This window comes from Bidens hawaiensis, unplaced genomic scaffold (genome assembly GCF_021521415.1).
Source record: "Bidens hawaiensis isolate Kalapana, Puna unplaced genomic scaffold, B.hawaiensis_p1.1 tig00044135_1, whole genome shotgun sequence".
Classification (NCBI taxonomy): domain Eukaryota; kingdom Viridiplantae; phylum Streptophyta; class Magnoliopsida; order Asterales; family Asteraceae; genus Bidens; species Bidens hawaiensis.
Window position 1 is genome coordinate 38,759 of NW_027505878.1, and position 14,266 is coordinate 53,024.

Below are 14,266 nucleotides of genomic sequence, written 5' to 3' on the forward strand. Positions count from 1 at the left end.
TACAATAAATCCAACATGGACAAAATATAGTATTAGTGGCATGGGAAAATTTTCACAATATAAGGAATAATAAGGAATGTTCTCGCTTCAGTCAAATTTCTACGGAAAATCTGTTGCGGGGTTTATAAGCACTAAAGCAATTGCTAATGTTGCAAATAAACCTTAAACCCTGTGTAACCTTACAAGGACACAAAATGGATAAACTGTTGCAAAAAACTGCGACATAACTCATGACGAACATAATTTATGACATGGTTTAATATGTATAATATCATAGTTTAGTGAAAAAAATTGTGATAAATGGGATTACAACTGATAACCGGTAAAAAAAAAAGATGTATTTATATAAGATAAATAATTGATGATATAATACGAGAGGAGAGGAACTTCGTGTTACATCTCAAAATAAACAAAACGTGAAATAAAATCAAACTACGGCATATACTCAACAATGCATAAACTAAACATTACACACCCTTTGTGATGCTTAAACGACAATGCCCCGACATATTCGGAAAACTAACAACTTGTGTCGCATATGCATTCTACGATTTTCGTGTGAACAAAGACAATCGTTAATTAAGAAAAATCAATTTAAGGTAATTCGATCTCTAAAATATACATGGGTTTACAAGGAATAATTTCCATTTGGAGATTCTAATTTCTTTTGTTGAAAGAGACAAATAGCATCAAAATAAAAGAGGAAAAAAAAACAAACAAAAAACAAATACAATTATAAACCATGATGAGATTTGTTTATGACAAATGGGAAATGTTCCCTTGGAGATCCCACGAAGATACTTTGAGGTCTGAACCATGTTCTTGCATTCATAAATAAATCATTTAGTACCACTATAATTTCTTACGTCATTTTTCTAAAACAAATGTTACACCTCTAATAATCTTTACACAAAAAATATATTCTATTACCAAGGTTTAAAACCTGAGTACTTTTCTTTAAAAAGCATATATGCCTCTATCAAATTTGATTCGATAAATATTTCAATATCTTTTCTTTTTATAAAATGGGGATTTTTACATATTTTCCCTTCCTAAACTATGTAAATTACATATTTTCTCAAAATACAAGTTTTTAATGCAAAATGTACAATGCTCTTTAAGCATGGTTTGAAAAAATATATAATTTCAAAGTTTAGGAAGGGGAAATATGTAAATGCCCCTAAAAAATAAGTTAAAGACTATATATTTTTAATAAATACACACATCTAATATTTTTCTCCTAAATTTCTACTTATATTTGAAGCATGATAAGTAGGGAATGCAAAAATTACACAGTTCATGTGTACATGGTGATTGACGGTTGAGATGACGACGACGACGACGATGACGACGAAGTGAAGCAAACAATTATATAACCGTTTTATATCAAAATATAAAATAAAAGAAAAGATGTTTACACGTTTATCATTTATCAAATTATCTTAATTAAGGGGAATGTTCATGTATGAAATGGTCTTAACGTGAGAAGGTGGGAACAATACCAATCTACATATTCAATGTTTTATAATAGTAAAGAAAAAACCCTAATAATGACAACAAAGGAATCAAAATTAGCAACAAAATAATAACAGTAAATACTTATAACAGCATAAAAAAAAACTAATAATAACAACAAAACGTAAATCAACATATACTTATAACGTCTTATAATCGGAAATTAACAAATATGAACAAAAAATAATAGCAAACACTTATAAAAACAAAACTAATAATAACAATAAATTGGTTTGTTAAAAATATTTGTATTTAATCCTGAACGCTTAGTTAAAGTTCATGTATTTAACTTGCCTCTATCCAAATAATGCATTTTGATTTCCAATTGTATTAAACATAAATCATAATATATAGATTACATTAACACATATTTCTACTTCAAATAAAATATCAAAAATATAATATTTCGAAATAAAAAACTAAAATGCGAAATTAATTAAATTAGGAAGGGTCAAGTTAAAATAAGAAGTATAGTATTTGCAGGAAAGATAAGAAATAATCTTATTCATTGAATTTAGATTTGAAGGGCTAAGATTAGTTTGAGAGAAAACTATAGATAAAATAAGAGAAGGGGCAAAAAAGGAATAACACATATTATTGACTTTCTCTCTGTACATGGAAGTCACATGTTAATTTCCCCATTATTTTAAAACGCTCATAACTTTTTTATATAACATTGTTTAAAAAAAACCATCATAATAGCGAGCGTTTTTGTATCTTTAATATGAGTATCATATTGCTATATAAAAATAAAAAAAATTAGTGGGTTTTTATGCATTGTACTATAGGTGTTGGCTATTGTGTTTTTTGTTCATTGTGTTATAACATTGTTTTTTTTATTGTGTTTTTTTTTTTTTCATTACAAAAAATGTGTTTATTCATTGTGTTTTAGTATAATGTTTTCTCTATTAAGATATTGTTTTTTAAATAAAAAATTTTGTGTTTTAAGATTACTCTCATTGTGTTTTATCATAATTACTCTCATTGTGTTTTAAGATATTGTTTTCTTCTATTGTGTTAAACATGGTCTTGTTTTTCCAGTGTGTTATTTTTGTTTTTTTCATTACCACAATTGTGTTTTTTCATGATGAAAAACATAATTGATGTTCAATATAACTCATATTGTGTTTTAGAGGCTAAGTATAAAATTGTGTTTTAGGCTTTTAGAATAGTGTTATTATTTTTAATCTTATTGTGTTTTAAATATAGAACAAAGCACAGTCCTATCTCACATCATCGTCATCAACAATCATCACCATGTCAACAACCCCGCTGCTACCACCATTCATCACCATAAGTCCATAACCTCTCGTATCCGCCGCTTAACCACGTTTACCACCACCACGGCCACCACTGTTCGACTTCGTCGGAAAACTGTTCTAACCGGAAAAAAAAAACTGGGGTTGAATCCGGAGAATCAAACATATCTTCAATTTAATCATAAAAATAGTCTGAATCATCAATTTTGCTATAACCAGATTTATATTGACGTGGTTACACTCGTCGGAAAATCGGATTCATGACATCGATGGGTGGCAGAGGCGGAGGTTGCTGGTGTCGGAGACGCGGTGATAAAGGAGTGGCGGAGCAAAGCCTTGCACAGTGGAGATTGCCGGAGGCTGAAGAAGGGGGACGGCCGGAGGTAGATGAAGGTTTGAAGGGGTTTTTCTTTTGAGGGGAAGGAGGTGGGTGGGTTTTGTTAGATGTTAGGTGTTGACCAAAATGCCCTTCTTCCGAGCCTTTTTAAGAAAACCATACTTCTTGTTTAAACCTAACCCAATTTAGGAAATTAAGATCTTTTAATGATTATTAATTATACTCGGCTAACATCCTTCGACACGGTGTATCTTTTGCCATCAAAGAAATTAAAGATATTTTTTAAGTGCGGAAAAAAATAATATCACCCACGCTTCCCATAACAATCACGCGCTCTTTCTGTTTCCAAATTTTAAATTTCAATTTCATATAATTGATCCAAACTTATTATTATTATTATTATTATTATTATTATTATTATTATTACAACTCCTATATATACCCAATTCTTTATTACTTGTTCCCCAATTCATTCACTATTTACAACCATCATCAATCAACCGAAGAAAACAATATTATGCATACGCCGATGGAGTTTGTTAGAGGTCAAACAATCGGCCATGGAAGCTTTGCAAAGGTCAGCCTAGCAAAACCCACAACTCATAATTCAAGCTATCCGCCATTAATGGCGGTCAAGTCTTGTGCGGTGTCTCATTCGGCTTCTTTAAAGAACGAGTTTATGATGTTGGATGAGTTTAAAGACTGTTCGGAGATTATTAACTGTTACGGAGAATGTTACACCGTCGAAAACGGTGAGAGGTTGTATAATGTCGCGTTGGAGTACGCTTCCGGTGGATCGTTAGCCGATAAATTGAAGAGTTCGGAGAATTTAAGGTTTTCGGAATCCAATGTTCGGATGTATACGAGGTCGGTATTAAAAGGGCTTCAGTTTATTCATCAGAAAGGGTTTGTTCATTGTGATATTAAGCTTCAGAATGTTTTACTATGTTCCGATGACACCGTTAAAATTGCGGATTTCGGGTTGGCAAAAAAGGCGGCTGAGGGGTGTAGTTCGGGATACGAGGTACGAGGTACGCCGCTTTATATGGCGCCGGAGACGGTTGTCGGTGGGGAACAAGAACAAGCGTCGGATGTTTGGGCAGTTGGGTGTTTGGTGTCCGAGATGTTGACGGGTAAGCCAGCGTGGACGTGTTCTGACTTTGGTTCGCTTTTGATGAAAATTGGCGTTGGCGCGGAAACCCCAGAAATTCCCGGGAAATTATCGGACGCGGGAAAAGATTTTTTGGGTAAATGTTTTGTAAAAGAGACGAGTGAAAGATGGACGGCTGAGATGCTTCTGAAGCATCCGTTTATCGACGGTGAGGATCGGGTTAGTTTAAGCTCTCCGAGAAATCCCTTTGATTTTCCAGATTGGGAGATGGATACAGAGCAAGTGGTTTCGGTGACGCCTTTTTGGTCTTCGAAATTGAAATTGGAATTTGAATTGGATTCTTGGAATGAAGCGAAGACACGGGTGTCGGCTGCGGGTCGGTTGCAGCAGTTGGTGATGGTGGAGGTGGAGGTGCCTGATTGGTCTGTTTCAAGTGGTTGGGTCACGGTTAGATGAGGGTAGCGGTTTCTATGATGAAGTTTAGAAACTAGATTTTTTTTATTTTTTAATTTTGGCTATGAAATTTTGGATATAGATGTAAATACGGTTATACTAATGGCTTGATGAAAGAACTTTTTGATGGTAGTTACTTCTCTGGTTAATTGGTGATGTGCTTGTTTTTTGAATTATTTACTTTGTAAAAAGTTTGCAATCAAGCATATAGATGAATACCAAACAACATTAAAATTTATGCATAAGGTTTTTTTTTATTTTTTTATGAACGGCTACTTTTTTATTAAAAACTGAACAAATTAGCAAGCTGCTAGAGGCTCGAACCAACAAACAACCAATTAGAAATTAAATTTACACTAGTTGGTTAATGGCAAAAGGTTGAAAAAAGATCTATTTTTATCCAAAGATACCCTAACTGTTGGACATTCTTCACCACCCCGGAGGCGACCAAATCTTGTTGGGAAAGATGGCTTCGTTTCTCGTCTTCCAAATGCACCATCAACCGACATGATTATTTCATTAAACACCTTTTTTTTTCTTTTCTTGCATAACGGAGTCGATAAGTTAACGAAAGAAAGGTCAGAACAGAGAAAGCCTTGATAGGAGGTAAGAAGATATTTAAAAGAGAGAAAGTAAAGAAAACATGTTATTTGAGAATGCATTTTTGTTTATTATAAAAAAAAAATAAAATACAAAGTGCTTAAAAGATACAAAGTAGTTATTCTGTAAGAAACTTAATTGGTGTTAAAAGTGAGATATGCAACTTGGGTTTGAAGCTACGGTATTCTGATACTAGCCGGTTTATAAGGTATTATAACCTAATGATTGTTTATGAAAATATATATCAATGATTACTCATTATAGTGTAGTATTTTGACATTGAAATATCAATAGTTATTCTGTAACATATTTACTAGTTAGACGGTGTTAAAAGTGAGAGATATAACTTGGGTTTGAAGCTAAGATTTTCTGATACTGGCCGGTTTATGAGGTATTGTAACCTCATGATTGTTTTTAAAAAGTTTAAATATGAATATACTTTTTAATGATTTTTTTAAACGGGTATGTTTTTAATGTCTACTCATTATAATGTATTTTGATATTGTTTTTATTCGGTTAATGTTAAAAAGAGTACTAATAATTGCAAAACTAAAGATCTACTTCCTAAATCAAAGCAAGTTAAAGACTCTACGTCTTGCCGCAGCTCAAACTTGATTCGTGAAGAGATCCTAACGTTGTCTCCGGTTATCTAACCGTAAACCCTTAAACCCGCACATGGTGATAGTGACATGACAGGAACCAGAAACCCTTAAACCCCGCGTTGCGGTGGGGGCACAGCAAGAACTCGGTCAGTATTAGTTCGGCAACGACATTCAATATTGTAACAATGTAGGTAAGATGTCTATTTTAGCATTCCTAAAAATACTAATGTTTTGTGGCCAAAGTTGAAAGGTGAAAAGCCTGACGTGTAAAAGTCAAAGTTTTAGAGTTTTATGCCCAAAGTTAAAAGATGAAAAGTCTTGATCAGTAAAACTATAAAAGTTTGGTGGTTAAAATTGAAAGTTAAAAGTTTTCATGTTGCCTTTTAATTAAGAATATAGTTTGGTTGCCAAAGTTAAAAGTCCAATTTTTTTATGGAGAATGATGAAAGGCGAAAAGTTTTGAGATGTAAAAGTATAAAACTTTAGTGACCGAAGTTGAAATATTAAAACTATGCGTTTTAATAGTGTTGTTGCGCAAAATCCTAGATTTTTATTTGCTAATATTGAAAAAGTAAAACCTTTTTAAATTAACTTTTTAATGTATATATAATTCATTTTGGTTATTGGATCATCCCCCCCCCACCCACCCATCTCCTAAGTTTCTGCTATGCCTTGCTTGATTCATATATGATATATGCTCCTTGCACTTAAAAATAAAAATAGTGCACAAACGACTCATGCAACATGCACAAACTTTAGTCTATTTACTTTTTTGATGAGAAAATGCATACCGATGATTCAAACAATCAAACTTAATTGGTGGAGTAAATTAATTCAAGTGATTTTATTTTAAATGAAGGTGAATTAATAAGATGGAATTAATCTGGTGGAGTTCAACTAGAGAGAATAGTAGCAATTGTTTTATTAATTGGTCCAAAAGAATTAGTGAATGGCGCTCAAAGTCTCAAAACTAATTCTACTAGCAATCGTCTTAAAACATAAAAACACCGGCGTGTTACCCGTGTTTTAAAAGTCTAGATGGGCCAAGATGGGCTTCAACGTTAGATTAATTGGGCCGCAACAGGAGGGTAGAGGGCTCCAAACTATTGAAAATTTGAACTAAAAAAATTGAAAATTCATTTTTGTCCACAGTTGCAACCTATGTTTTTCAAACAACCTAAGTTTACAACCAAACTATTATATATAACTTTGTTTGTTCATGAAAGTTACAATTTTTAACTTTAAAAAAAATATAACAGTACGGTTTTATTTATAAAAAAGTTTGAACATGAAAGAAACATGCAGACCCTGTTCATAAACGGGACATATCAGCTGGCTATGAGGCTAATCTGTGACTAAACCCAGTTCCCAATAATAGTCTAATTGGTACTTAGGTCAACACACTCCATTGTCCATTAATAAATAGAGCATCCGCCTTCATCGATTGTTTCCGTTTAAATTGACTTTTGAAGAACGTTATAACATTTTTTGTTAATGATGTTTGTTTTAAAGCTATAATAACTAGTTTTCTGTTATATTTTTATCATTCAGAAAAAAATAATTGTATTTAAAACAAATATCATTCGTGGAAATGAAATACGTGCAAATTAGTTGCGAAATTTGATTTGTTATTTAAACATAAGACTGAATTACAACTTTTATTTTTATGAACATCCCGAATTATGGACTAAGTTCTTTTTTAAAACGACTTCAATCATTATTCTTTATTTGGATATTCTCTTGGTTTTAGTCATTTACACTAAAAGATTTAAGTTTTCCAGTTAAGTTATCTCATTTGCACTGCATCTGATGACAATTTTAGTATTTTTATCCCTTGAAGAGTTATCATTTGTAACATAATTTAATATTACGTTTCAACTAAAATAATTACAAGGGCTATATATGTCAAAAATAAAACCCCTCATTCGCCCTCAAATCTCAATCATCCCCAAACTTAAACTCCAAATTACATTGTCCATCTCACTTCACTTGAATAGCCGCCATTGCACCACCAGACTGTTAGGGAATTTCCGAGTTTATAACTTGGATTATCTGATAGCCATACCACCTAACTATTGAGGAATTTCCACAAATTTGACTTATAATGTTAATGCATCAAAATCCGAAAATTCATTTTTTAATGAATTTTCAATATACCAATAGTTTCGAATTTTTATTAAAATCTGCCTATTTTGGTTGGTTTGACCCCAGTCAGGGCTGTTGTCCTCAGCCCCCGTTAGTTAGGGATTTCGTCCTAACATCAAACACAAACAAGCATGCATCCGCATCTCCGGACTGTTTAATGTATATTACGATTTACATTTTCCGGCAAAGTCAATCCAATTACACCAAAATATTTAAGACTCGTTGAAAAAAAATCGAAGCAACCGACAAGGTGAATGAAGTACTCGCCATGTCATCTCAAAACCATATGCGGCCCATCGTCCTCACCACCCTTATCATGAAACAACCACCACCATCACAACCGCCAATGACACCGCAATCAGTTTTGAGAAAAACATATGTATTTGATAATATCTAGAACCCTCTCGATCTCAAGTTTTAGAAAACAATCCGGTTTCAATGCAAGCAATTTCAAAATCGATTTTGAACGACCATTGGAATTCAATATGTCTAGGGTATGCTCCCATTTAATAAAGAATGAAAAAAACGTTAGTTAAATGACTAAAACCGAGAAGAATATCTAATAAAGGATAGAGAAATAAGATCATTTTTGAAAAAGATCCTGTCTATAATTTGGAATATTCAAACTATTTATTCTAAACATAAACATAATTTATTTATCACATGCTTCAATAATCAAATTGAAAAAATGCAATTCCATACACCGACTACTTTGTTTGACTCATGGAATCCGTCTGTGGATGCTTCGATCCAAATCAACCAAATAGCACCGGCACAAAATACAAATCACTTTATAAATACAATAACTTATATTCCCATTAACATCAAATAATAGTACAACAAATATACTTTCAAATACTTTATACCTATAACACACTGTCACACCATTCTTGAATAAAATAGTTTCTAAGCTCACCGACGCAGTCGACAAAACATAACTCGTTCAACTCAGTGCATTATGTACGCCAACTGTTTGTTTTTATGCCTGAACGACCCAAATATCAGTCCCGGAGGTATAACCTACTAACGCCAATGTTCACGGGCTACACGACAATGCACGAGTTCTTGAGTGAAATGGGCGTGTTGATGACCTTAGTGGGCTTATAAACAATGGCACACGACACCTTTTTGTGGAACTTAGGCTTCACCAGTTTTCCTAGCACGTAAGCCTTGGCTTTAACAGTGAAGTTCAGGTTCAGTGGCACGGGTGCGGTTAGTTTACCGTTCTCACTGCTCCAATTCACACCTCCACCGTACAATGGGACACGAACACCTTGCACGTTCACACTCACGAGTCGGTGACCTTTTCTTGATTGATAAAATTTCTTGATCTGCACAGGGGAATGCCAAATACCCATGTGAATTTGGATTGAGTTGAGTAATAATTTTTTGAAAGTAAAATCAATTCATCAAATGGTCAAGAACTAGGTCGCTTACAGATCCAGTGGCCAAGGTTAGCTCGGTGTAGGCGAGATCTAGTGGTGTGGATGATACATGAACCCCGAAGAATGTACCACGGTTGCGAAAATTGAATCTGACTGTGGCGTTGAGTGTCACCATCTCTGTAGCTACTCCAGATGCATCCGCCCCAGCATTTACTACAAATTGATCAAATGCAATACTCTGCAAAAAGAAAAATTGCATCTTTTATTGGTGCGTATTTTCAGTTGCTAAGTTTTAACATTAACAAATGAACAAACATAAGCAGTAAAATCTCACTTCATATATTCGGTTTGAAATCAAATTCAATGAAAACTAACCCAGATTGAGACCGAAAAACCAAACGGGAGTTTTATTCGGTTTAAGTTGTAACCATACCAAATCAGTTTTCGATTCGGTTATCCGTTGATGATTTATGTTAAGAGATTGGTTATTCAATTAACCAATTTGGGAATTGTAACCGTAACCGAGTAACCAATTTGGTGGACTGAATTAGGTTATTTCGGTTCAGTTCAGTTACAACCGAATAAAATTAACAAAACAAAGAACCGAAATAACCCGCAACGAACACCCTTTATCCTATCCCAAGACATAAAAGAGTGTCCTGTAACATTAATAAGCATGATGAAATTGATTCAATTCAATTACTAGAACAAAACTGAAAGATTTAGTTACCCTCATGGTGATGACTGGCTTCTGAGGTCTAGCAGCCCCCCACAAAACAAGACCAAAAAACGTAAACAAAACAAAGAACCCCACAACAAAAGCCAGAACATAACATCTCCTAGGAATCCCCTTCCGACCATCTTCATCGTACAGCCCTTCCTCCTCAATCGCATCAAACCCCTTCTCTCCCTTCTGATAACCTTGACTTTGGCCGCCTTTCCTGGACCCGGAATATCTAGTAGACGAAGAGTTCCTGGACTGACGCCCGGGTGACCCGTTGGGACTCAACACCGGCGTTGAATGAAAGGAGTTGGTAGTCTTCCCGCCGTCATGCGAGTCGCGTGACGGACTTTGCACGTAGTAGACTGGCCGGTGAGGTGACCTTGTCGGTGATGAGGCCGTGAGGCTGGTGACCTCGGAATCTGTCTTTGCGTGCATTGCTTGATATGAGAGTGTGGTATTTGTGTTTGGTGTCAGACTGTTAAAGAGCAAGCAGTGGCCACCGACGGGGAGGCTTGAGATTGACAGGAAGAAAACATGTTATTGGCGTTAGTTGGTTTGCAGGTGGACTTTAGTGGATTTGTTTATTGACACCATGTAGTAGTAGGAAGGAAAAAGAAGCCGTATTATTAGAAATTGTATCACTGTTACTTTTTTTCTAGAAAGAAAATTTAAATGATAAAAGCAAGGTTTGTATCCGTTCCTGACGGCGCATTAACTTGTATTTGATTGGTATGCTTAAGTTTGTTACGATATCACTTTGAAATGATTTGCTTGTATGTCTTATAATACAAAAGTTATCGTTTAAAATAAACAAATACTAATCAAAGTGATACGAATTCTGTTTGTAATAATTAGCTTTGTTACGGTGACGACATTAAACTCAAAAATTAAATTACTAAACGACCCTAATAGTTGTATAGCTTGTGTTACGAAAAATATAACATATTTAAAACAACGATTATTCGAACGATAAAACAAGTGTTGCGGTACAGGTTAACATGAATTGAGTCAGCTTCAATTATGCTCGTAAGGCTGGTCGCTATGGGCGCCCTCATGGGCGATTTTGGGGTGCGGTGGGCGCCGTTCACCGCCGCGGGCGCTGTGGGTAGGGGCGCGGATGGGATGACTGGCGCCTTCTCTCTCTCTCTTCGGCGCCTTCTCTCTCTCTCTTCCTATTATTCACACACATACACATATACATATGCATTTATATATATAATGGGGCGCCAAAAAGGCTTTAACCATAGCGTGGCGTTATAGAGAAGGGCTTCGAAGCCCCCGGTGTCTACGTGGCACTGTGGAGGGGCTTCGATGCCCCTCACCATAGCATACAGTCTAATAGTGATGGAACTAAAAAAAACTTATATATTTATAAGAAAAAGGAATCTGGATGGCGTGATATAAGGTGGTGCCATCAATCAGTTTTTTATACGCCAACTCATTAATACTCATCTATGCATGTATAATGGTTTACATTAAGTTGAAAGTGAAACAAACCAAACCACTATTGAATTTGAGCCTTTAAAACATGGGATGCTTGCTATACATTAGGCCGATGAAACACGTTTAGGGATATGTAACAATTTATTTGGTGTGGAGGGATAATAATACTACTACTGGTTGGTATGCAAATTTTATCGACCACCGACAAAGTTAGAAGGAAAAAATAGTATTTGTTGGGAGGTGCTAGCTGTTTTTTATTTCTCTTTTAGTAATTGTTTAAAATAACTTTATGATCTAACTCATGTGCTCTGTACAATTTGTACCAAGTGTATTTTCCAAATGATCTTAAAAAACACGCAGGTAGTTCCAAGAGGTAACTTGTGTAGTAGTTGTACTACTATTACAGTATTTCTTGATAAAATCAAAACGATTACAATAAAGTAGCGGACAAACGAGTAACAAGTTGCGTCATAACCCCTTTTAAATGGATGGAGCCTTTATGGACGTTTTGCGTCATGTGACGTCACATCACTATAGGGGTTTTTTGGTTAAAATGAGTGTAGTGGATAAAACTCCTTTCAATTATTATTATTATTATTATTATTATTATTATTATTCATTTTTTCAATAAAAATAAAACAAATAAATTTCATTAAATAAAATAAAGAAATAAAATTACATTAAATGCAATCATAATGTAAAAGATAAAGTTTTAGGTCAAATTTTTGAAAGTTATAAATTTAAGGGTAAAAAATGTAGCATTTATGTTTCAAATAAAAGAAAGTGTGTTGATGTTTTAACCCTAAACCGTCTCCCTCCTTCTTCTCCATGGTTAAAGTATGCAACTCCATTTTCTCTTCTCAACCTTTGATTAAAAGACATTAATAAATATGATTAAACACAATTAAACCAACCCACCAGTCATTTTCCCCCTCTTTTACCTCTTACCGGCGCTTTGTGGGAACCCCACCCCCCCCCCCCTCTCTCTCCAAAGCGCCCCAGGGGCGGTGTTCTCAACGTCTTGGGGTTGGGAAGCGTCCCACTACGCATGGTCTTAGGCTAATGAGTATGGCTCGTTTGTGCCATTTCTCCTCATTCATCACGTCTGCACCACGTCAACCTCACCCTTCAACCTTTGTCGTGGTTCATTTCTCTCATTCTCCACAATTCCATTATTTTAATAATATAAAGAAAAGAAAAAAAACAAAACAAAAATTGATTGGTTAAGGTCCAGGTGATCGGAATGATCATTCTCCTCACGTCACACGTGAGATGGTATTTGGGGGGGGGGGGGGGGTCAAATGAGATCCTTCTCACTTTTAAGTGCCACGTAGGACCAGTGAAGGGTGGAAAAGGTATACACCTGTAGGTAACCGGATCCGACAACGAACGGCTTTGTTCTTGATAAGTGCTCGAGACGGGTGCGGTAAATCAAACGACCCGAACATAAATAATATAAAGATAAAATAAGTGAACAATCTCGTTGCCGATTAAAGATTTGATATATGATAAACGAACCGACCCACCCAAGGTGAGCTCCCCTTGGGTGGATGATTTACACCTTACAACACACATACATATGACAACTAATGCCCTATATATAGCTAAACAAAAAAACATTCTAGAAGCATTCTCGTTGAAGTTAAACGCGTGTTGAAGTTCTCGTCTCGTGTCCGGATTTCTCGCCGACATTAATTATTATCTTGAACGTGAATAAATAATGGGTTTCGTAATTTGATATCGCAAGTCACAAATATTGGCCTTACAATCACCCCCTTGACTTGTGATATCAAAACTTTGTCAAACCGTGTCTCGCATCTTCACAAGTCACCCGATAAATCAAAGCCTCTTCGTTTCAATTCACCCCCTCAAGGTATGACCCACCTATATTTAATGTTGAAGTAGTTCTCGCCTGTATATAGGCATGAGATGAGCTCGAATTTCCACAAATCAATCTCGAATTACCGGCTTCATCGATCAAATGAACAAAACTTATTATTTCATTCGAAGTTCACCTTTCGAATCCAACTTCTCGAACGCCTTAGAAATAACAAGCTTTGAACACGGTTAAACAAGACGAAACCTGAACACATTTTGACTTTCTTCAGTTTGGTCAACACAAAAAATAAACGACTTACTCGGCCCAAAGACATCTCTCAAAATCTGTCCAAAACCCAACTTAGTTTGAGGCCCAACATGTAATAGGGAGCCCACCTCAAATATATGATATGTCACGTGAAGATGAAGGAGACAAAACAAACAGAAACCCTAACATTATTGCAGCCGCCATCTATACAAGAGCACCGCCGGCATCCATTTCCGGTGAACCCTCTCCGACCAAACACCACCATAACCGCCGTAATCACCACCGTTCACAACCAACAACAACAACAACAACAAACCATGGGTGGCTTACTGCCGGAAAATAGATCTCCGGTCGTTCAGCCGTCAAACAGTGTCACCGACCACCGTTGACCTCCATCTTCATCATACCTATGACATTTGTCAATTTCGGGTTATTTTATACTTGTATTCTTAATGTAAACCGACCCGTTTTGTATCCCGAACCTTTCGATATTATCAAAATGATGAATTTTATGTTACATATTTGTTTTATAGTTGTTGGATCTAAAAACAAACACCCTTTTCGGTTCTTAAAATGCCCCGAAAACGCTCAAAACGAACTCAATGG

The 14,266-nt window shown here is 35.3% G+C and overlaps 1 protein-coding gene and 1 pseudogene across 1 annotated transcript; one reads left to right on the top strand and one right to left on the bottom strand.

Annotated features, from left to right (window-relative positions):
- Window positions 1-3,628: 3,628 nt before the first annotated feature.
- Window positions 3,629-4,678, top strand: LOC143615749 (mitogen-activated protein kinase kinase kinase 20 pseudogene; annotated as a pseudogene).
- Window positions 4,679-8,690: 4,012 nt separating this feature from the next.
- Window positions 8,691-10,566, bottom strand: LOC143615748 (uncharacterized). The gene is made up of 3 exons (XM_077088798.1): window positions 10,138-10,566; window positions 9,460-9,645; window positions 8,691-9,353 (listed from the first exon to the last, which is right to left on the bottom strand). The coding sequence occupies exons 1-3, from the start codon at window positions 10,564-10,566 to the stop codon at window positions 9,066-9,068; spliced, it is 903 nt and encodes a 300-aa protein (XP_076944913.1). The 3' UTR covers window positions 8,691-9,065.
- Between the last annotated feature and the right edge of the window lie 3,700 nt (window positions 10,567-14,266).

Bases quoted from the DNA above. Each gene is read 5' to 3' on its own strand.
- LOC143615748 (XM_077088798.1), bottom strand. From the start codon at position 10,566: ATGCACGCAAAGACAGATTCCGAGGTCACCAGCCTCACGGCCTCATCA. The intron at 9,646-10,137 runs GTAACTAAATCT...TTCTTTTTGCAG, and splicing joins AGCCAGTCATCACCATGAGG to AGTATTGCATTTGATCAATT. The intron at 9,354-9,459 runs GTAAGCGACCTA...TCCCCTGTGCAG, and splicing joins TAACCTTGGCCACTGGATCT to ATCAAGAAATTTTATCAATC.